The sequence below is a fragment of the Mastomys coucha genome, unplaced genomic scaffold, assembly GCF_008632895.1.
Source record: "Mastomys coucha isolate ucsf_1 unplaced genomic scaffold, UCSF_Mcou_1 pScaffold1, whole genome shotgun sequence".
Classification (NCBI taxonomy): Eukaryota; Metazoa; Chordata; class Mammalia; order Rodentia; family Muridae; genus Mastomys; species Mastomys coucha.
This window is the reverse complement of record NW_022196891.1, coordinates 41,469,026-41,491,381: the sequence shown is the minus strand read 5'-3', so window position 1 is coordinate 41,491,381 and position 22,356 is coordinate 41,469,026. Positions and strand designations below refer to the sequence as shown.

The 22,356-nt window shown below is 34.3% G+C and overlaps 1 protein-coding gene across 1 annotated transcript in view; it reads left to right on the top strand.

Annotated features, from left to right (window-relative positions):
- The window catches only part of Rgs21 (regulator of G protein signaling 21), a 48,131-nt gene extending 39,504 nt beyond the window's left edge, over positions 1 to 8,627 (top strand). The window contains exon 5 of the mRNA XM_031341860.1: positions 8,424 to 8,627. Coding sequence (XP_031197720.1) covers positions 8,424 to 8,627 — 204 coding nt within the window. The remainder of the gene's footprint in view (positions 1 to 8,423) is intronic.
- Positions 8,628 to 22,356: the final 13,729 nt, after the last annotated feature.

Here is a 22,356-nt window from a genome sequence, read left to right as displayed (position 1 = left end):
AAAAAAAAAAAACAAGAAATCAATTAAAAATAAACCTCACAGCTCCCAAGACCGGTGAGGAAAGAGGTCTTCAGCTCATGCTTCTAGCTTTCAAATTCCTTCTTCTAGCTCTACTAGAAAAATATATATATATTTTAAGTGTTTATGACATAGCCTGGGAACCTTGCTATTCATTGTAAAGGCATAAAAGGCATAAATAGTCACATAAAATCCATTTTGGTTTCTATGAAATATTTCATTTTCCTTCTCGTATTTTCTCTAATTTGTATGATGTCTTAGACTGTGAAGTCCAGTTTCAGCTATGGTAATAGGAGGCAAAGGGTGACAAGAATGTTTCTTCCAGTTGTTCATTTGTTCAAAACGACAATTTATATTTTTCAAATTAAAAAGCACAAACCTTCTGTGTTCTTTAAGTTGTCATGTGTTTTTTAAACCAGGGCAACAAGGTTTATGCTGGTAGGAGAAAGCTGTTTATCTGACTCTTTTTCCAGCTCCAGTAACAATAAGCTAACATCCCAAGCATGTATATTTAGAAATCTGTATGCATCATGATTTTATATGTGTCAGCTCCTTTTCCCACAGAAGCTGAAGAGGCATCTGGTTCTTATTCAATCCCATCTTTGCTTTGACTACTTGTCTAATTAATGAAGGTGCTTTTTAATTCTATTCCCTTTTCTTTCTCTTGCCCAATTTAATGTGTTAACGATGCTTCCCAACTTGTGTCATCTATTTCTGTCACCAAAGCCACTGATAACAAGTAGATGCAGTCTTGAGTAGTCACATATTCCTTGTAGATGCTGCAAAAGGCTATGTTTTCTTTAATCACAACCCTTGAGAACATATTTCAGGATTTTCATTGGCTTTTAATGATGCCAAAAATGAAGTAATACAAGAGGTGTTAGTGGTGATTAAAATGGAATTAAGTAACCAAAAACATGATTACAGATGGCTTTGATTTAGACATTTTTTGAGCATTGTTGTGAATGAGGTCTCGGATGCTAAATGCTCAAGTTTGGTAAAGCTTCTTACTTAATGCACACTTGCATCCTTTGCTCAACTAGGATCTCCTTGCAACACTAGGCATTCTAAATGAGCAAAGACCACCTAATCTGAATTTGGGATCCAAACTCAAAGCTTTCCATTCAAATTATTTAAAAATATATAAAATAGAGCTTAGGGTTAAAAGAGAAACCCATCAAGTAGTCTTTAAAATACATTCTTCTTGTGAAAATAATTTGTTGAACGGTGAAAGAATTTAAAACTGTGGGTGTACAAAAAGGAACTTGGTTTTTGTAACTTTCAGCTAACCAAAATCATGAGTATTAAAATATTCTGGATCTTAAAATAAAAATGTTTTAAAAACCTACAACATATATAGAGCTATTTTCTCAATGCAACAAATTGTTCATTCTCCAAGTCAACCTTGCAAAGGCCTTTTCAAAACCTAGCAGGATTTAAAAACCTCAAAATGGTTGTGATAACATCACAAATCTCATTTCAAAGAATAACAATCTTATGTCCTGCTTTCTTAGACTGACAGGAGAGTAGTCTGTTATATAAGATAACCTTTTAATATGCAAATAAAATACTGTTTCTCAAAACACCTGAAATCAAAGACTATACAAACAAAAGCAAATGCTCATTTATATTAGTGTAAATTGCTATATAGTTATTTTCATATAAACAATTTTATATTGTCAATATATAATTATATAATATATATGTGTGTGTGTTATATATAATAGTTATATGTATATAGTTATATATATATTCATATATATATGAAAATTGGAAGCTAAGTGTTATTTCCCATTCAAAGCTTTCATCTGCTGATGTCCTTTAAATCTCTTTTAATGGTAATTCCGGTTTGCCATTGTTTGGACTAGATAGTTGTAAACCATCTCTTCATCTTCTCTTTCTCTAAGAGTCCATATCTAATCAGCATTTTCTATCATTCTTTAGAATATTCCTCAAGGTTAGCCATTCTTAAGACATGCCCTCAGGTCACAAGGATTGGATAATAACTCTTCTTTTCTCTACCTACTGAATGTGTTTGGAAAATACATGCTCTGTCCCTGCAGCATCACTCCCTAATTACCATCTATTGCCCAGCTGTCTGATAAGGTTGCTAGATTATCTTCTTCATTCAGTCCTAGCTAGTAAGCTCACCCAGAATCAGTGATTACTTAAACACATGCTCACATTACCTTACTTAAAATTCTCCTCATTGCTCTCATGATACATAAAAAAGTGGTATAGTGCTACAGGGTCTATGACCTACTTAACTCACTTAGCTATTGCTTTTACTCCTTTGAAGCTCAACAATCTTCTTTCAATGAGTCCTCCTACAGGCTTGCCCCAGATTTCATATTTCCTATGCATGATAATAATTCAAAGCCCAGTTTCAAATTTCATTTTCTTGGGGAGACCTGATTCTAGAAAGCATATATGTTTTTTCTTTTGGATTGCTTTCTCAAAATCTGTTCTCCTAATCACTTCTTTAATTTCTTGGTATCCTCAGATTTTAGCACAGCTCTATATAACTGTTCATTAAATCCCCTAAATAAATTGAACTCTAGAAATACTTTATATAAAATGGCCAGCTTTTAAATAAATGATACATTTTCTTAAACAATAAGGTAAATAATTGTAATCATCTTACAGGTATATGTAACAGCATAAAAAAACAACAGGAACAATTGGCACACTACTATTAATATTTCACTTGAAATTGTTTTCATATTTAAAGTCATCTTTATTTAACCTTGCAAATTATTTTAGAATTGAATCTATTATTCAAAAATTTTTAACATTGGAAAAGATACAGTTGATAAGGAAAATAAAACTAGAAAGAAAAGAGAGGCAAATTCTCCATTCTGCTGATTTTTTTGAGATATGCAGGAAATGAATAATTAGAAAACAACTTAGAAAGATAGTAAATAAAAGACAGATTAAGTCTGTCTAAATTGTTAAATACTTTTTTCATAACAAATCTCCTTCCTCAGATAATCAAAACTAAACACTTAACATTATCAGTAGCCTTTATACCCAAATTTGTTTAAGTATAAACCTAATTTCTTAAAACTTCTATACCAAAATTACACATAGTAACAAGAAAATAGCAGAAACATCTTTCGTGTGACATAGGAAGACTTTTGGAGGAAATACTAATCATAAAATCAAGCATACAAAGGAAAAATGCTATATGGATATACAAGGCAGGAGAAGTTTAGGTGGGAAAACAAATTGAAAAAGATTTATATGAGACTCACTTTGGGAACAGAAAATACAGTAGCTTGTTTTGGGATATAGCCATGTGTTGCAGGGTATTTGTTCACATTGTGAATTCCAGGATTGTGCTATTTACTGGGGGGGGGAGGACAAAAAATCAAAAAACAAAAATTAGTTTCTAATTGTGGCATGGCTCAGCAGTTAGCTCAAATATTTATCCTAAATAATGAAGGGAAAGTTAATTTGTAGAAAGAAGCACCCATGTTTGAAAGTGATGTCTAGTTGAGTAGCAGACAAAGTGATGAATCAGAAAGAGATTTGACAGAATAGGATATGCCCAACTCTCATGAGAAGAGAGGAAAGGGAGGCTACTTAAGGGGCAGTGCAAAGGGAAAGAGGAGGCAGTTTTACAGGAAGAGTCTTACAGAGAGACAAAGAATAAGCCAGACACATGTGAACACAGAATGAGAAAGAGAATAAGAAGGACCCAGAAGATCAGAACAGATTGCTAATGTTAGAGACCAAACACAACAATTCAGTCAGAGACCAAGAGAGAGACCAGATTGAATCCGTCAGCTTGGAGAGGAGTTTAAGAAAGAACACTTGCATTGAATCAGCCATCCAGACAGAGCTCACAAAGAACAAGAAAGGTTGAACTATTCTGTAGTAAGTCTCAGAGTCTGAAAACATTTTAAGACTAGGTAAGACTGTACGAAGCCTAGAAGCTTTCAGGACTAGGCCTAGGTTATCAGACAGAAGCACTAAGTGTCTGAGATGATAATTACATCAGACGAATAAAAGTTACTATTACAACCAGAGACAGTCAAAATATTGAAAATAGAGAGTGACGGACACAGCTATCATGGTGGGATGTTTCATATACATATCACAGAAAAGTAATGGAATTACAGATAAGTACTCATATAATAAATAGTTATGAAATTGATATAATAATACAGTTCACAGGGTTGAAACAAAAAGATTTTATAAGATATAACATAGAGGATGGGAAGAGTTTATATAGTAAAACCTAAAGTATAGGCACAAAACTGAAACTAAAAATAATTACTGTAAAGCTCTAGGATCAAAGGCACAATTTACTACACACACACACACACACACACACACACACACACACACATCCACACACTGCACACACTACACACTGGATGATGATCAGAAAAGAAAGAGTCATCAGGGATAACTCTTCTATGTCAAGCTTGAACAAGTTACAGAAAAATAATGACATTTATATAACCATGTGGGTGTGATGTTTTTGTACAGACATTAAGCAGAATTGCCAAGACACATCTTCATAAAACTACTGATTATCTCCTGGGAACAATGATCTGCTCATCACTGAGATATCAATAGCTCAGGATGGCAGCTCCTTGGAAAGCAAGCAAGCAAGCCACAAATGTTTTTGATAGAAATATTAATTAGCATTAATGCATTTAAATGGAATTCTTTTAAAAGTTTAGAATGATTTTGAATAAATATCCAAGCATTTCTTCATTTGAACTTTTACAATATGTAGTTATTCGTCCTTAGCCTTGTGAGGAATGCAAAAAGTGTAACTATCTGACAGATTTTCTGTGACAGAAAACCTTTTGTGAAGTCATCACTTTTTTTAATCTATTCATAATCCTACAAAGAAAATGTGACTTGAACTTAACCTTAAACACAAAACGTCTTGTGAAAGACTTATATGAAAAAAAGTTATTTAGCTAAGCAGGATAATATAAAAAAAAAACTTCAGAAGCAGCAAAATGTAAAGAATATGCTGGAAATTTTATAGTTTTGTGGGAATACAAAGTATACATGGAAGCAGAGGAGATACATCTCAGTGATAGTGCCATTGGTTGCAGAGTGGACATAGAGGAAAAGAAATAAGTAATTCAGGACTACATAGCAAGGATCATGAATGCCTAAATCAAGCATGACTATGATCATGAGGATGGTAATGATGATAGTGAAGGTGATGATAATGATGTAATAACAGTATACATGAGTACACAATAGGCATCAATGAATGATATTGTCAGTCAAACCTCTTTTGTAGAACATCTAAACATAATAGGATAAGTTGTTCCACATATAATTAGGAGACTACAAATCACTACTGAAGCTGTTGAAGTATTTGTACATATCTAAGTAAAGAAACAAATAGAAACTTATATTCACATATTCCTATATTTATCTTTTTAATGTCTTAGCATGGTGTCCACAAAACAAGGCAAGTTCCTGATAGTAGTTAATGTTCTTTCATTCTACTTAAAAGAAGGCTAAATTCCTTTTTGCAGAGCATAAGACATATTAGACCTGGCTGGGTCTCCCCTTCACATCTCACTCACACTTCTATTGCATATTACACCCTAGTCATTCAAGAAATTAGCTCTTTAGAATCTTTACTGTATTATCTGTCAGAAATTTGTCTCCAAATTCTTAGATATCAGACTTTTTATTGTTCAGTTTTAATTATGATTAATTTAATTTCACCAGATGTCTTTCCCCAAAATAGAGACAGCATATGACACATAAAAGATACTTCCAATCATCTATTGAAATCAATTGATTAGTGTATCGCCCTATAAGTGTCACTTCTATTTCTTCAAATGAAGGGATGAGATGAGACTCGTGCTCAAGCTTTAGGAATTCATAGCTTGGGCTGATCCCAAAGCATTTATAACTATCTCTAGGCCAAGGCCTGGAAGCTTCTAGACTCTGTACACTCCAACCCTCCACAAGCCTAGTCCTTGAAGGCTTCAGCTTCCAGCCTCCATCTGCTATCCGAGGCCTAAAATATTTCAGCCTCCCAGATTTACTGCTGAATAAATTCACCCTCTCTAGCTTTTTCCTAAACTTGGCTGGTTTGCACAACTTAACTATTTTGGCTTAACCTCCTCTCCAAGCTGACTGATTCAACTTGAATTATTTTGGCTTCTGGCTAAATTTCTCTGCCTGGCCTCATACTAACTTTGGCAATATCTTCTAATGATCTAGCTACTTCTCATACTCTGGCTATTCTTAGTTCACCTGTGTTTACCTTGTTGTCTATGTAACCTGGACCCATAGGAATGTCCAGGAAAAACTTCCATGAAAACATAACACCCACGACACACCATATCATTTTTCTTTTGTCCTACTCTTAAGTCGCCCCTCTTCTACTATTCTCATGGGAGCCAGGTGTATCCTATCTGTGACTCATTCTGTCAAATCTTTTGCTGATTCATCACTTTGTCCTCAATTAAAGGTCACTTTCAAGCCTGGCTGCTATCTTCTACAAACTGACCTTACTTTCATTGATAAGGATTAAAAGTGTATACCAAGAACATGTTGTTATTTCTATCAGATTATACAGTACGCCAGGGCATGTCTGCATTCTGGCTGGATCATATTTTTGGGTGTTATCCCTTGCCAGACCAGCAATTGCTGGATTAAAAATCTTCTACATGTCTACGTCAGTGACATCATCTGATTCAAACTATAAATAGACTAAAGTAAGAAAACAGAAGCCTAGCAGAATCAAGGTCCAAGGTCACCAAGGCATTAGACTTGAAAATGGCCATGTGATCTGTTACATGAAGAAGGGGCATTCTGTTACATGACTCTAGGTCTAGGGGATATTTACAGAAGTTTCAACATTTTCTCTGGATCTTTGAGGAAGGAACAGATCAAAAGAATAAAATTATAGATGGATCTGGGGCCAGTGAATATCTGAAATCCTTATCAAAGGAAACTATATGAGACCTAATCATGCACTTTTAATGACTTCTTCGACTTAGTTATATTTTATTATTGTTTTCCCTAAAATATTATTCACTAAAATATTTTATAATATTTATTCATTAGTGAACAAAACACTTTAAGGTAAGAGCGCTTATTGTTCACTTTTTTGCCTTGGAAACTACAAATTTGATTTTCTTGGACACTTAGCAAGTTAGGAGCTGAATTGCACTTAATTGCATTTCAATCTACCTATCATTTAGCTTCACTTCAATGCTGTATAAATGATATTTATTAGTATTCTTTAACCAAATCTCCAAATTGTAGCACTTTATCAACTCTCACATTTTCTCCTAAGATGTTCTCATTCTATTCCATAAATTTCTATTGATTTCTTATTTTGTGGTAGGTATTCAGCTAAGTACTAGAAATGATGATAAATGAAATACAGCACCTGCCTTTGGGGAGCTTATGACATTAATATTCAAATATATTTTAGACATTATGAATATTTTTAGTTTAATTCAGTTGCCTTGAATAAAATTTTTGATGTTGAAATATTTTGAAATATGGATGGCGAAGCACAAGTTCTGCAAAAGGTGGTTTACATTTCAGCAGTTTTCCAAGTAAATTGGGTAGTACAATGTAATAGATTTTTATTAGGCCCTTCTTGGTGTGTTTTTTGTTATTGTAGTTATTGTTGTTGTCTCTCTTTATGTATGTGTAATTCAACATATGTACATTTTCACCTACATAAGATATGATGACAATAAAGAAAAGGTATAACGGGTTTCATTTTTGTTAAGTAGAAAGAAACAGAAGAGAAGAGCAATGCTTGGGGAACCCACAGGTTTACTGAGTAGATGGAGAATGGTGAAACACAGCCTAGGACATTATGGCTATTCCTATGTAAATACGTGATTGGAATTCAGATCAAAGTTTTAGAAAAATAAACTGGTATGGGGAAAAGGCATCTCAAATTATTATATCTCTTGTTTTCATTTTCATTTTGCCTTTTAAAAATATTGGGTGGAGTGCAGGGTGGAGACATCCTCTTGGAGACAGGGTAGGGAGGAGGAATGTGTATGGAACTGTGTAAGGGCCAACTGGGAGGGTGTAACAACTGGACTTTAAAAAAAATAAAGGGAATAAAAAATAAAATAAAATGAAAAAATAAAATGGTTGGCCTCTAAAAAATACTAAAAGTCACCTTTCATTGTTTCCTGTCAATACCATCCCTCTTAAGCTACAATAAAATTTAAAACGAAGAATGTGTTCATTGTGTAAAAAAAATAAATGCATGACCTTGCTGCTATTTTCTATCAAATAGCTTTGTTTGAAATTTTTGCAGAAGTAAGTAGGTATGTCTAGTATCCTGATAAGGCATGCATGGTTTGAATCTCATGTAATGATATTCAACCATTGTTTGAATCTCATGTAATGATATGCAATCTTGTTTTCTATAGATTAACATTGACTTCAGTACCAGAGACCTCATCTCAAGGAACATTACTGAACCAACTCCAAAATGCTTTGATGAGGCTCAGAAATTAATCTATAGTCTCATGGCCAAGGATTCATTCCCTCGTTTTCTAAAGTCAGAAATTTATAAAAAATTGGTAAATAATCAACAAGTTGGAAATCATAAAAGATGGCTGCCTTTCCTGTGAAAAAGGTAAATAAAATAGTATATGAAAAGCTACCATATAAAACATGCAAACAATATAAAACATTTCAGAATTTAGAACATTTTTACTTTATCAGAATTCATATACATATACTTATATATATTTATATATACTCATACACATATAGATATATGACTATATAAGTCATACATTACAAATTTAGTCATTTTAACGGGTACTTAACAATCTACTGAAAGAGTACAGAAGGAGTTGATGGAGATAAATAAAACTTTTCAACCATAATTGAATATTTTTATATATTATAATTTCAAGAAAATATACATATCTTCATTCCACAGAGTGGAGGACTGCCTAGCATTATATACAAGATTTAAAATGCCATTTGCATTATTCAAAAACCTCACTTCTCGAAAAAGTAAATTCTTAACCTAAACATAATTTTTCATTTGCTGACTTCAACTATTCCTTGTGAACTATAACTGATAATGTGATGAATATCTGAACTACTGTGGTTTTAAAGTTAAAAAGGAAAAGTGACAGTGCCAGAGACCAAAATTTTCAAAACCTATTTCTTGGCTCAATAATAGGCTGACATTGATGTGTGTATGAAAAGGGTCTTGTGAGTGATGGATTTTATATTCTCCTACTAGGAGGAACCAAGAGCAGGGAGGCACACTCAACTGCAGATAATGAGTAATAATGTAGCAGTGACTGTCCCACAAAGTAAAAAGTTACTACAACATCACCTATATGATGTGGTTTAAGAGTCTGTTTGCTTCCTCAGTGCTGGCATTTGCTTATAAAACCCAAATAAAATTAAAAATTTTTATTTTACAAAATTATTTACTGATGTAAATGTAACAAATATAAACTATTTCCTGTACATACGATGTAATGATTCAACAGATCATTTTGTTTCCATTTTATTTTCACAGGTTCATTTCTATTCATTGTCATTCTCTGCTTGAGACTGAAAATTTTTTAAATGAAGGGAAAACACCGGTGAATTATTTTGCTTCTATAAACAATTCATTTGGTAGACAAGAATCTTGCTGCCTCCTCCTCCTGAAAAATACATGCAAATGGATGGACTATTCCCTGTGCACTTGCAAATTCTACCAAGCCTGGCATAGTAGAAATGAACTGACATGCTTGCAGGGAGGGGGGGTGTCCACTAATTGTAAAATATCTATACTATACCAGCATTTATATAGAGGTTCTAGTTTCAGTATCTTTTAAAGGGGGGATATTTTATTTATTCCAGGAAACGCAAGAACAAGAGGCATTCAGAATCATTAAAGCATACTCTTATTTTCAAATAGAGAAAAAAAATGTTAAAGCTCACTTGTTTCTTTAGATCACACATCTGGTGAGTGACAGAGCTATAACTGCAGCAGATGTCACCACGTTGTCATGCTGATGCTTGATCCAAGAAAACAGTGTGGTCCCTCCCCACTTGAGTTGCATGGAAGTGTGGAATCTTTGTTCCAACAAACCTCCCACACTTTGGCAAGGTGCCACAAATGTTTGAATTATCTCTACACTCAGCTTATAAACTATTATCACATAGTGAAACTTGTATCATTGGCTCTCAGGAATTGAAGGGGACTCTGATCCCACATTTACCACTTGGAGGCCTTAGGAGCTTGAGATACTGTACAAGGAAACCCTGAGATCAGCATGGTGTGTTTAAAAGTGGATGTTAAATGCCTCTTAGGGAACACCAGCCTAAGATTTGCCACACTAGACCCCTCCTTCTGCTGCCTCTACTCCCTTTCCATCATGAAATATAAATTTGGGGTTTACTTTAATAAATCAGAAAAAAATCAATGACAGCATTTTAAAATATGAGGATTTTAGAAAAATACCATGAGTACTTCCTACATGCAATATTCTATATTCTATTCATGACTCTTTCACACTACATGTTATTTTGATCCATCATTGTCATGTACATCTTGGTAAATATAAATGCAAGCAGAAAATATTACAGAAAAATGTGAAAAATCATGTAAATATCTTGATTATGAAATTAAATATTCAATCATACTGTACTAACATTTTAAAACATCTTAATTGACTTAAAGAAATTAAGTTATCAAAATTTAAACTATGTAGTAATTGGCTAATAAAATTAGAAAATAATTGACCAAAAATAGCATATATTATAAGAAGAGGATTCTTTTCATTGTTTTAGTTTTTATGTTTGCTCTTTTCTCTGTTGAGATAAGATCTCTGGTCTACCAATCTGACCTTGAACTCACAATCTTCCCACTTCAATCTCTGACTCCAGGGATTATAGATATGAGCCGTCTCACCCACATGATTGCCTTTTCTATTTTCTAACACCCATCACTAAGACAGATTGAAGAAAATTATGTGATCTATTTTCTAAAGGATTCTTAGACTCTCACAATTTTATGTGTTGCAACAATTATAAATGTTGTTTATCTTCTTTGAATTGTTTGAATATCAAATATTAATTCTTTGATCAAAACAGATTTTTCTACTTATACAAATGTACTTTCTAATATTTGCCTAGGAAATATCCATTTCAATTTCAAGGTATAATCAACAGACATTTTTTTAATAATAACTATTAAATTCTTTTTATTGAACTACACATTTTATTAGATATTTTCTTTATTTACATGTCATATGATAGCTCCTTTCCCAGTTCCCTGTCCAAAAAAAAGAAAAAAATATAAAAAAAAAAAAAACAAAAACGTGTTCCCTCCCCCCTCCCCCTGCTCACCAACCCACCCTCTCCCACTTCCTGGCCCTGGCATTCCCCTACACTGGGGCATAGAACCATCACAGGCCAAGGGCCTCTCCTGCCCTTGATGACCAACTAGGCCATCCTCTGCTATACATACGCTGCTAGAGCCATTAGTCCCACCACTGTACTCTTTGGTTGGTGGTATAGACCTGAGGGTACTAGTTAGTTCATATTGTTGTTTGTCCCAAGGGACTGCAAGTTCTTCATCTTCTTGGGTCCTTTGTCTAGCTCCTTCATTGGGGACCCTGTACTCAGTCCAATGGATGGCTGTGAGCCTCTACTTCTGTATTAGTCAGGTACTGTCAGAACCTCTCAGGAGACAGCTATATCAGGCTCCTGTCAGCCAGCACTTATTGGCATCCACAATAGTGGCTGGATTTGATGATTGAATATGGGAAGGATTCCCAGGTGGAGAGTCCTCCCTCCAGGCTCTACTGCATAATTTGTCTCTGTAACTCCTTCCATGGGTATTTTTTTCTCCCTTTTCAGAAGGAATGAAGTATCCACACTTTGGTCTTCCTTCTTCTTGAGTTTCTCGTGGTTTGTGGATTGTATTTTGGGTATTCCGAGATTCTGGGCTATTAACAACTTATCAGTGAGTGCATACCATGTGTGTTCTTTTGTGATAGGGTTACTTCACTCAGGATTATATTCTCCAGATTCATCCATTTCCCTAAGAATTTCATAAATAACTTAAATTCTAAAACCTTTTTGGGGTTAAAAATGTGATCTACTCTCCAGCTTTGCCTTTCAAAACTTGTTTTTCTATTCTGCCTACTGTAGGAAGAAGCAGTTCCCTACCTTCCTTGTTTCATTTTCTCTACCTGTGTTCTTAACCTATGTGGTCTATCAACTCTGTGTTCCCTAGTACTCTTGATAAGTATACATGTTGTTCAATTAAAAACCAAAAGAGTGTTCCTTTTGTTTCCTTTCTAATATCCTTTTCAAAAACATGAGCAGCATTCTGGATTTTTAGAGGATAGTAACATTCAGGCTTACAACATTGAGAATAGTATAGAGGTTTTTTTGTTTTATTTTGTTTGTTTCTGTTTTATTTTATTGTTGCTGTTGTTATTCTAAAAGTTCGGGAAGTATTTGTGTTTAATGATACTGGAATTTCCCATTTATTCTTATTGGAAATGTCCATGCATCAATAGTGAGTCTTCCTTCACTTCCACTAAACTGGGAGATAATTTTGTACTTCCCAATTTAACAATCAGAAAAAAGAAAACCTTATAATTTTTTAAAAAGTACTTATCAAATAATACTCCCAGTCATGGAAGCGACACTGTACCACAACTGTAACATAAGCAGTCAGTTTGAACCACTACAGGAAAACCAGACATTCACTCTAAAAATGAGAGAGCAATACCAAAAGAGAATGGGAGGTGAGGGAGAAATTTCTTTGAAAACTAAAGGGAGTGTTTGGTCCCTGCATCATTTGTCTTCTAACATTTACTTCCCATGCAAATCATTCTGGCTTTAGCCTTCACCCACACAAGCCCTATATAGCAATTTGAATACAATTATGTCTAGTGTTGGTCTGCTTTACTTTCTAGCCACATAGTAAAGCAATTTATTTCATAGTGTTGTCAATTAATTTCAATTGAACTCTTTTTTACAGCCATGTAAAATGGTGGGGTGTTGTCAGAAAGGTAATCAATTATTATATGAACAAAAAGTCACACAAACCACGTGCCTCTTTTTGTCAGACTGTCCATTGCATTTTAATAGAGGAGTACCCGAAATGAATGGTAAGTGGTAGCTACTTAAAGAATGACATTAAAGAAAAAGGAAGTGTGTTTTTATAATTGCATTTATAGATTCTATTAGAATACAGAATGTATGCATAATTACTTTTAATTATAAGTGAGAAGATGCTGGGATGTTTACAAGTGAAACAAAGGCTGTTTTCCTCTTTGATAATAGTGTCTATTAACTGAAGGAAGTGTTGGGCTTTCCTGGGATATTTGCATGCATATGTATAACATACCTTGATTGCACTGCCCTCCACTCCATCCTCTTCTCCCTGGTATCTTCCTCTTCCCCAAAATCTATTTTCACAAAAGATCTTAATTTTAAAAAACACATTATTTTTACAATGTTTTAAATAAGATTGGCTGTGAACTGTATATAATGTCACATGTCATTAATTCTACCACTGTGACAGGAAGTGCTGAAGTTTGATGACCACCTGAACTTTGTGTCTGTCTGTGTGTGTGTGTGTGTGTGTGTGTGTGTGTTTGTGTGTGTCTGTGTTTGTGTTTGTGTGTGTGTTCCTGGATACAGGAAATATTCTAATGACACCTAATCAGGTTATTATTTTGTCTTTGAAAAGCTGGGTTAAGTTTTATATCTAAATTAAAGGTTTTGAATATTTCTAAGAAATAAAATTATCATTGTGTGTATGTCTACAGAAATATACACATACACACATGCGTATATGGCAATTACAGGTATCTTCTGGGATAAATTCTCACTTTAACTTTTGAGAAGAGAATCTGTAACTGAAACCAGCACTCTTCAGTTAGCTAGACTGACTAGAGCAGCTTCATATCACCCCTGGACCTCTGAGGGATGCTGAGTACCTGAGCTCTAGTCCTCATACTTCTATAGCAGGCACATTAATGAACTGACTCCACAGCCCTGGAAATAATCATATTCAATTATTCTTTCTTGAATAATTTTAAACATTTATTTCTATTTTCAAAAGTAAGATTTTTTTTTTAATATTTAGTTCCTTACAAAAACCAATGACTTATTTGTTCAAATAACTGTATTTAATTATGTATTTGGAAAGAGAGTTTATGCCAGGTAGTGGTGGCATAACCTTTAATCCCAGCACTAGGGAGGCAGAAGTAAATGAATCTCTGAGTTTGAGGCCTACCTATTCTACAGAGTGAATGCCAGGATAGCCAAGGCTACAAGAAATATTATGTCTTTAAAAAGAAGAAGAAAAAAGAAAGAAAGAAAGAAAGAAAGAAAGAAAGAAAGAAAGAAAAGAAGAAAGGAAGGAAGAAAGAAAGAAAGAGAAAGAAAGGAAGGAAGGGAGGGAGAGAGAGAGAGACAGAGAGAGAGAAAGAAAGAAAGAAAGAAAGAAAGAAAGAAGGAAGAAAAAAGAAAGAGTTTATAATACTTGAAACATTAATGGTGGAAATAATGATAACTTAGACATAAGATATAATAAATAGCTGTTTCATTTAATAAAAACTAATGAGAAATGTTACAGTTTGCATAATTTAGATATATTGAATGCTTATATTTGTCCCTATAGTCTTCAATAATGGAGTTATTTTTATAGTGTCAGTATAGGCCTTTAAAAATAAATATGTATGTGCATAATACCTTTGAATTATTCCTTTTATTCTACTTTCCAAACATGTAATATTTACTCTGTATGTATAACCTGAATTCAAAAATCATGTGTTTTACATGAATGTCTTGAAAAAAGATAATTAAAAAATAGTAAGCTTCCATATTACTCATTCAAATAATTTGAGTGTAAAACTTCCATGCAAATATGTCAAATATGTCACAAATGTTGGGTAAAATATAGAGCAAATTAGGAAAAATTTAAGTTGTTGAATACACAATTGGTCTATAAAAATTTTGACTTTAAAATACTGTTTCATATAAAATAAATCCATTGATTCCTTTGAAGGTTTCTCTTTTAGAAGTTGTCTCTTTAAGAGTTAAATAAATCTTAAAGTTGAAGATTACAGATTGAACTCCAACAACATTTTAAGCAGATAAAATTCATTTATTCAAACATGACTTTTATATTACATAAATGCGGCTTTTATACTACATTGACTTTATAACATGATGGCTTTAAAAATCTGAAAACATATATACTTATGAACAGCATGTATATTCAGCAAATGATTCATTTCTGCTTAATTTTTCATTTTTTGTGAAATTATAATGACTTCAATCTTTATAAATTTTTATTGAGATAAGAGTAAAGTTTTAGAAATTCATAAAATGAAACAATATTATTCATGTTCAGAAGACCTATCTTCTGGATCAATATCTTTCTTAAAAGATTCTAAATAGAAATACAATGTACTCATTCCCTTATTCTATGCATAATTAAAATAATCATGAATTGTAAAATATGAGATCATTTCTTGTCAATGTTAAAGACAACAGTAGTATACTCAGAAGTATTTAATAACTACTAACTAGTCTTAAGAATTTCTTACTAAATTAACAATTTTGAGGTAAAATATATGAGTCAATTTGTGGTAAATGGAATGGTTACCTAACCTCCCCCCCAAAAAAAATTCCAAAGAATTCAACATCAAAACATGGGAAGGTATAAGGAAAAGTGTACAGAACACAGGAAACAGGATATAGAACATAGGAAACAGAATAGAGAGCACAGAAAACAGAATAGAGATCACAGGAAACAGAATAGAGAGCACAGGAAACAGAGTAGAGAGCACAGGAAACAGAGTAGAGAGCACAGGAAACAGAATAGAGAGCACAGAAAACAGAATAGAGAGCACAGGAAACAGAATAGAGATCACAGGAAACAGAGTAGAGATCACAGGAAACAGAGTAGAAAGCACAGGAAACAGGATAAAGAGCATAGGAAACAGAGTATAGAGTGTTGAAAGATGTCAGTCTTAGGAAGAAATAATGTGAATGGGTAAAAAATAAAATAAAATAAAATAAAATAAAATAAAATAAAATAAAATAAAATAAATAAATAAATAAATAAACCATGCTGTAAAAAAACAAAGCCAATGTTGATTCCTAGATTCTGTCCCTGGATGAATGGAAGAATGATGCTAGCACAATAAAGAAAACTCTTGGGGCTGGAGAGATGGCTCAGCGGTTAAGAGCACTGACTATTCTTCCAAAGGAACCACATGATGGCTCCCAACCATCTGTAATGAGATCTGACACCCTCTTCTGGTGCATCTGAATATATATATATATATATATATATATATATATATATATATATATATATATATATATTGAACAGAAAACTTGGCCTGATAGAAGCACAATGGTGAGATCACCGGGCAGGAGGAGTGTTGAATTTTTCTCTATGTCCCATGCCTAGCCAGGGTGAGAAGGAGTGTACTGCACGTAGTATATCCAGCTTCTGTCATCAGCTAGAAAATCGTAAATGAGCTACTTTTGAATAAGAAGGCTTTTTCCTCTCATAAAATGATCACTGTTCTACAACTGGCCTGGCTTATGCTTCGTATAACAAGCATCCTGAAAGTACATTCAGTATTCTCTAGTTCATCATGAATTCATCGTTTAACTTAATGCATGTTGGCCTCTTTTCACTGACTTACTCCTGCTTGGTTTGGTTTTGTTTTACTTTTTTATCACTGAAAATGTTATATCTTTGGGGGAGTAAAACTACTAGCAATTTTTTTTTTTGTGATGCCGTTATGGGCATTATGGGATTTTTAACATAAGTTACTTCCTTCTGAAATTTCCATTTGCTTCGTGGTCCAGTTCTGTCCTCTGCATTCTCCTTATTCTCTCTTTTGCTTTACATTCCTATCCTAATGTTGCACTCAGGGTACAATGCTCTCTAAACACATATGTAGGTTTTTACTCCTAGGACACTTTAGGTCATATAAGCTTCTAACCTTCTACAACGTAAAGAGAACTTTTATAAAAGGAGTAGAAGGTTCTGAGCTTAAAACTAGTGTTTAGAAGTTGAATACACTTGGAGTACATTTCAATAGTAGAGTAATAATAGTCTACCATATATGAAACCGTGTAGTTTTGTCCCCAACACTAAACAAAGTAAATAAATACAGAATTTATGATGGTGACATGTATTTGCAATTCCATAAGACAGAAGGCTGAGATAAGAAGAACTTTCAACAGCCCAGTTTCTCTTGCATACAATTCAAACTTTGTTTTTCTTCTATTACCTAGATACTTCCTTAAAATCTTCTATTTATTTATTTATTTATTTATTTATTTATTTATTATTTATTTTAAATTCCAGATTTTATTCCCCTTCAGGTCCATCCCCCGACTATTCCACATCCCATACCTCTTCCCCACCTCCTGTCTCCACAAGGATCTCTCCACCCCACCAGACCTCTGAACTCCCTGGCGCCTCCAGTCTCTTGAGGGTTAGGTGCATCTTCTCTGACTAAACCCAGACCTTGCAGTCCTATGCTGTGTATGCGTTGGGGGCCTCATATCAGCTGGTATATGTTGCCAGGTGGGTGGTCCAATGTCTGAGAGATCTCAAGGGTCCAGATTAATTGAGTCCGCTGGTCCTCCTACAGGGCTCCCCTCTTCCTCAGTTTCTTCCATTTCCTTTAGAGATGTCATAGGATACTTGGCCCTACAGCCTTCAACTTTCATCACAATGCCAGGTGAGCTGACACAAGGAATATGTTTGTCTTGGAGGGCATTTCTGAACTAGGGTGGCTAGCAGGAACTTTATTATCAAAGGAAATCTCTAAAGCATCAGAACTTAATCCCACACCTAAATGAATATATCATCATCACTTAGCTGCATTATAAAAGTACCCTGGGCCTCTGTGAAGAGTGAGTAAAAGGAAATCAAGGCCATAGGGGCAGCCAACTGCAACTGTTGTGTTAACTGTTTAAATCTTAAAAAAAAAAAATTGTGAAAATATCAAACAACTCTCCTTGTAAGCACAAAATTTGAAGGCCTAAGTTTTCTTGGCCAGACCAGAATCAACACCCATCTTCTTCTCAAACACTTTTGGTTGTGAATAACCACAAGTGAATTACCATCTTGCTTCCAGTCCAGAATGAGTATGATGTTCTCTAGTATCCCTTCTGTCTTCTGTCATCAGCTACCTATCACATGGATTCCTAAGCTTAACATGAGCAATCTTTTTTACATGGTTCTTCAACGTTATTTGTAATGAGTGACAGGTGGCACTGAATCTTACCTTCCTCCAATGTACAATGTACAGCCCCACCATAATAGTCCTGGCTCACAGTTCTTCTGTCTTTCTAAAGACTTTCCTAACCAGCTCTTTCACTGCTACTCTTAGGATGTATTTTATCTTCTGTTCTTTGCCTAAGAGTATGTTCAGAGCTGAAAATATTATCAGGTCTTCTAATTTCTTCAACTCTTAAGTAGACACTCTAACTTCAACATAATTACTAAGCTTTTAATTGTGAAATGTGCAATAATTCTTTCCATAATACAAGTCCCACTCATCTCACCCTCACCTTTCGGCCTTGCCTCCGCTATTCCTCCACAGCACTGATAGTGAAATATGACCTGTATCGTTGACAAAACCATTTCAAGTATCTATGTATACTGTTCCTTTAATATCACTGGGTTCCACTTCTCTTGCTTAAATGTTTTGACCATTATTTTCTTTCCTGTAACCATAACATGCTGACCTAGATAAAGGCTTAGCAAATGAATGCTTTCTGCATCTTCATAATTGGCAATAACTAGGACTGAATTCTGTGTTTATATTAAAATCCATTAACTGGCTGATAAATCTTTGGTAGCAAAAGTAAATGATGATGGTTCAAAGTTTTCTTTTCTTTATATGAAAACAGTGATTGCCTTGCTAACTATTGCATGGGAGGTGATGTTAATGAGCATATCTTAAGAAGATGCCAGGTAACTGTCAGAAAAACAACAATTCAAAGAAGGTCACAAAAATATCTATTCTGATACCTATAATTCCTTTAGTAATTTTATTTTTGGGCTATAAGGCTCATTGTCAAACCTGATCAGCCCCATGGTAGATCAGGAAGTGATAACAATTAGTGTATCCTAGGTACCATTTAAACATGATTCACATGAGGCGAATCAGCATCTCACTGTTTATCTCCTAATTCCATGTCATTCCTTTTTGTAAGGCTCTAATTTGTGTTAATTGCTTATTTTGAAAGAATGAGAACTTAAAGAAATGATCTGAATGTAGAAAAATCATTACAGGTCTTGTTTTCCAAACATGACAACCCAGCCTAGTGTAGTGTCCCTGCTTAGATTACTCATGGCAATTGCCTAAGTTCTCAACTTCAGAGAGGACAATACCTCAGGTATTTAGATCTAAAGGCACACACTCTACCCCATGCCTTCTCAATCCTCATATGTTCACATGGCTTCTTGAGTTCATAAGTCATAGTAGAGAAGCAACTCCCTGTGACAGTATTTTAATCTCAGTAAACTCCAGTTAGTTCTAGGCCTTTACTAAGAAAAAGTGTAACTTCCTGTTGTCATAACACACAAAGCAGGTGTTTTCTAAAATAAATTCTCCCAAACCAAAGTGTGGTTACAGCCCAGCACACCAGTCTTCTGCAAAGGCTTCACTCAGATATAACTGCACAGCAATTGTTGAACAATTCACCTTTATTGAGTCTTCTGAAAGTACTTAGTTTAATCTTTATTAAATTAAATTCCTGTGTTCATTAATTTTATCTACCAGTACATTATTAAATTAAAGCATGCAGAAATATTAAAAATTAAAACTTAAGACACAGTAAGCCATGCCTGTCTCTTGACAGACATACAAGTCTCCTGGCATTAGCAGACAGGCACTGACCATAAGGCGTCACTACTCCTGCACAAGTACTATTTCCTTAATTAATAAGAGCATCAAAGTGAGCCCAAATGTAAACTCTGAACTTCCTCTGTTTGTACCACATTAATAGAGGCTCATCAACTGCAGTAAATGTACTACATGAATGGAGATGAGGATTGCTGGCCTTGGGAAATGATCTGTATTATGGAGAACAGGGGAGTACATGGAAAATCTTTACAGTTCTCTGTTAATTTTACTATGAAACTAAATTGCTCTGAAAATATAGACTTTAAAAATATTGATGAAAATCAGAAAACACAAAGGACTTTTTTAATTTAATCATTTATTTATTTAATTATTTTATAGTCTAGATGTTATTCCCTTCCTGGTCCATCCTCTGACTATTCCACATCCCATACCTCCTACCCACCTCCTGTCTCCACAAGGATCTCCCCACCCCCTACTCCCAGTCCCTACCCCACCAGACCTCTAAATTCCCTGGGGCCTCCGGTCTCTTAAGGGTTAGGTGCATCTACTCTGAAGGAATCCAGGCCCAGCAGTCCTCAGCTGTCTATGTGTTAGAGTCCTCATATCAGCTGATGGATGCTGCCTGGTTGGTAGTCCAGTGTTTAAGAGATCTCGGGGGACCAGGTTAATTGACACTGCCGGTCCTCCTACAGGGTCGCCCTCTTCTTCAGCTTCTTCCAGCTTTTCCCCAATTAATCCACAGGGGTCATCAGGGTGTGATTTTATTTCTGGGTCTTCAGTTCTATTCCATGGATCAACATGTTTGTCTCTGTTCCAAAACCATGCAGTTTTCATTATTATTGCTCTATAGTAAAGCTTTAAGTCAGAGATGGTGATTCCTCTAGCCATTCTTGTACTGTTAAGAATTGTTTTCACATCCACAATATTGACTGGATTTGGTTACTGTATATGGTACGAATCCCCAGGTGGGACAGTCTCTGGATGGCCTTTCCTTCATTCTCTGCTCTATTTTATGGAACAGTTTGAGAAATACTGGTATTAGGTCTTCTTTCCACGTCTGGTAGAATTCTACAATAAATCCATCTGGCCCTGGGTTTTGGTTTGTTTTTTGTTTGTTTGTTTGTTTGTTTTGTTTTGGTTGAAAGGTTTTTAATTACTTATATTTCCTTGTGGGATATGGGCCTGTTTAGATAATTTACCTGCTCTTGACTTTGTAATATATATTTACCATATAACTTTGGTATGTGGTATCTGTCTAGAAAACCATCGAGTACATCTAGATTCAAATTCTGTTAAGGAAATGTCTAGAACTTGAAATGAGCAATATGTGAAAATTTACACTTACTTTTCTAAAGAAATGCTGCAGTACGATGTTGAGATCCTGAATAAAATCTGAATCCTAGATAAAATGGAGTGAGGTTGCTCATTTATATCATACTTAAATTTTTAAAAGATAAATCTATGATTCTAGTGCAAATATAAAAAAATGTCAGCAAAATTGTTTTCCTTAATATGGAGTAAAGCTGTTTAAAAAGAGAATAAGAAATACTGAATGATTTATACCACAGTTGAAAAATGCAGGTGAAACTGGCAAATGTCTTTGAGAGTAATGCAACTTAACCTTCAGGTTTACCCGAAAGGCTTATCCAGAAGGTAAAAGAGTTTATAGCTTATCAGTCTACATGTTACCATCTACTCTGAGTCTGAAATCTGGTCAACAATGCAGAGTAAAGGTTAGTTCATTCCTGTCTATCAAATGTAGATAAATGTCTACAGAGTCAGATGATAAATATTTTAGTATTTGGGGGCCACATAAAAACCCTAACACTCATCTTTATGTCTTTTTCTTTTTAACGATTTATTTATTTTATATATGTGAGTATACTGTCTTCAGACATGCTGAAGAGAGCATTAGGTCTCATTACAGATGGTTGTGAGCCACCATGTGGTTGCTGGAAATTAAACTTAGGACCTCTGGAAAAACAGTCAGTGCTCTTAACCACTGAGCCATCTTTCCAGCCCCTTTATGTCTTTATCTTTTAAAAAGTTGTACAAAAATGTAAAACCCATCCTTACCTGTGAATTAACCAAACTGCATTTGGTTGGATTTTAACTCCTAGTCACAACTAGTGAAATCCAACCCTAGACAATTCCGTTATCTTTAAAGAGGCAATTACATAGTATTCTATCTAATATGATGATAGAAAATTCAGTCTTCTCTTCCTTGTTCTCAAATACTGAAAAATTTGCCAACTGCAAACAGGGAATAGGAAACACAAAGAGTTAGTTCAAGTCCCAAAGCAAGATGTAAAGAGATAAGAAATGAGCATAATGTTAAACACTTTAGAACCATATGTCTCTTTAAATGATGTATACAGAGATACATACATAAGTGTATGTAATTTTAATGAGCCAAAATTACGTGTTTCTTTTTTATACACATTTTTTCTTTTATTAGATATTTTCT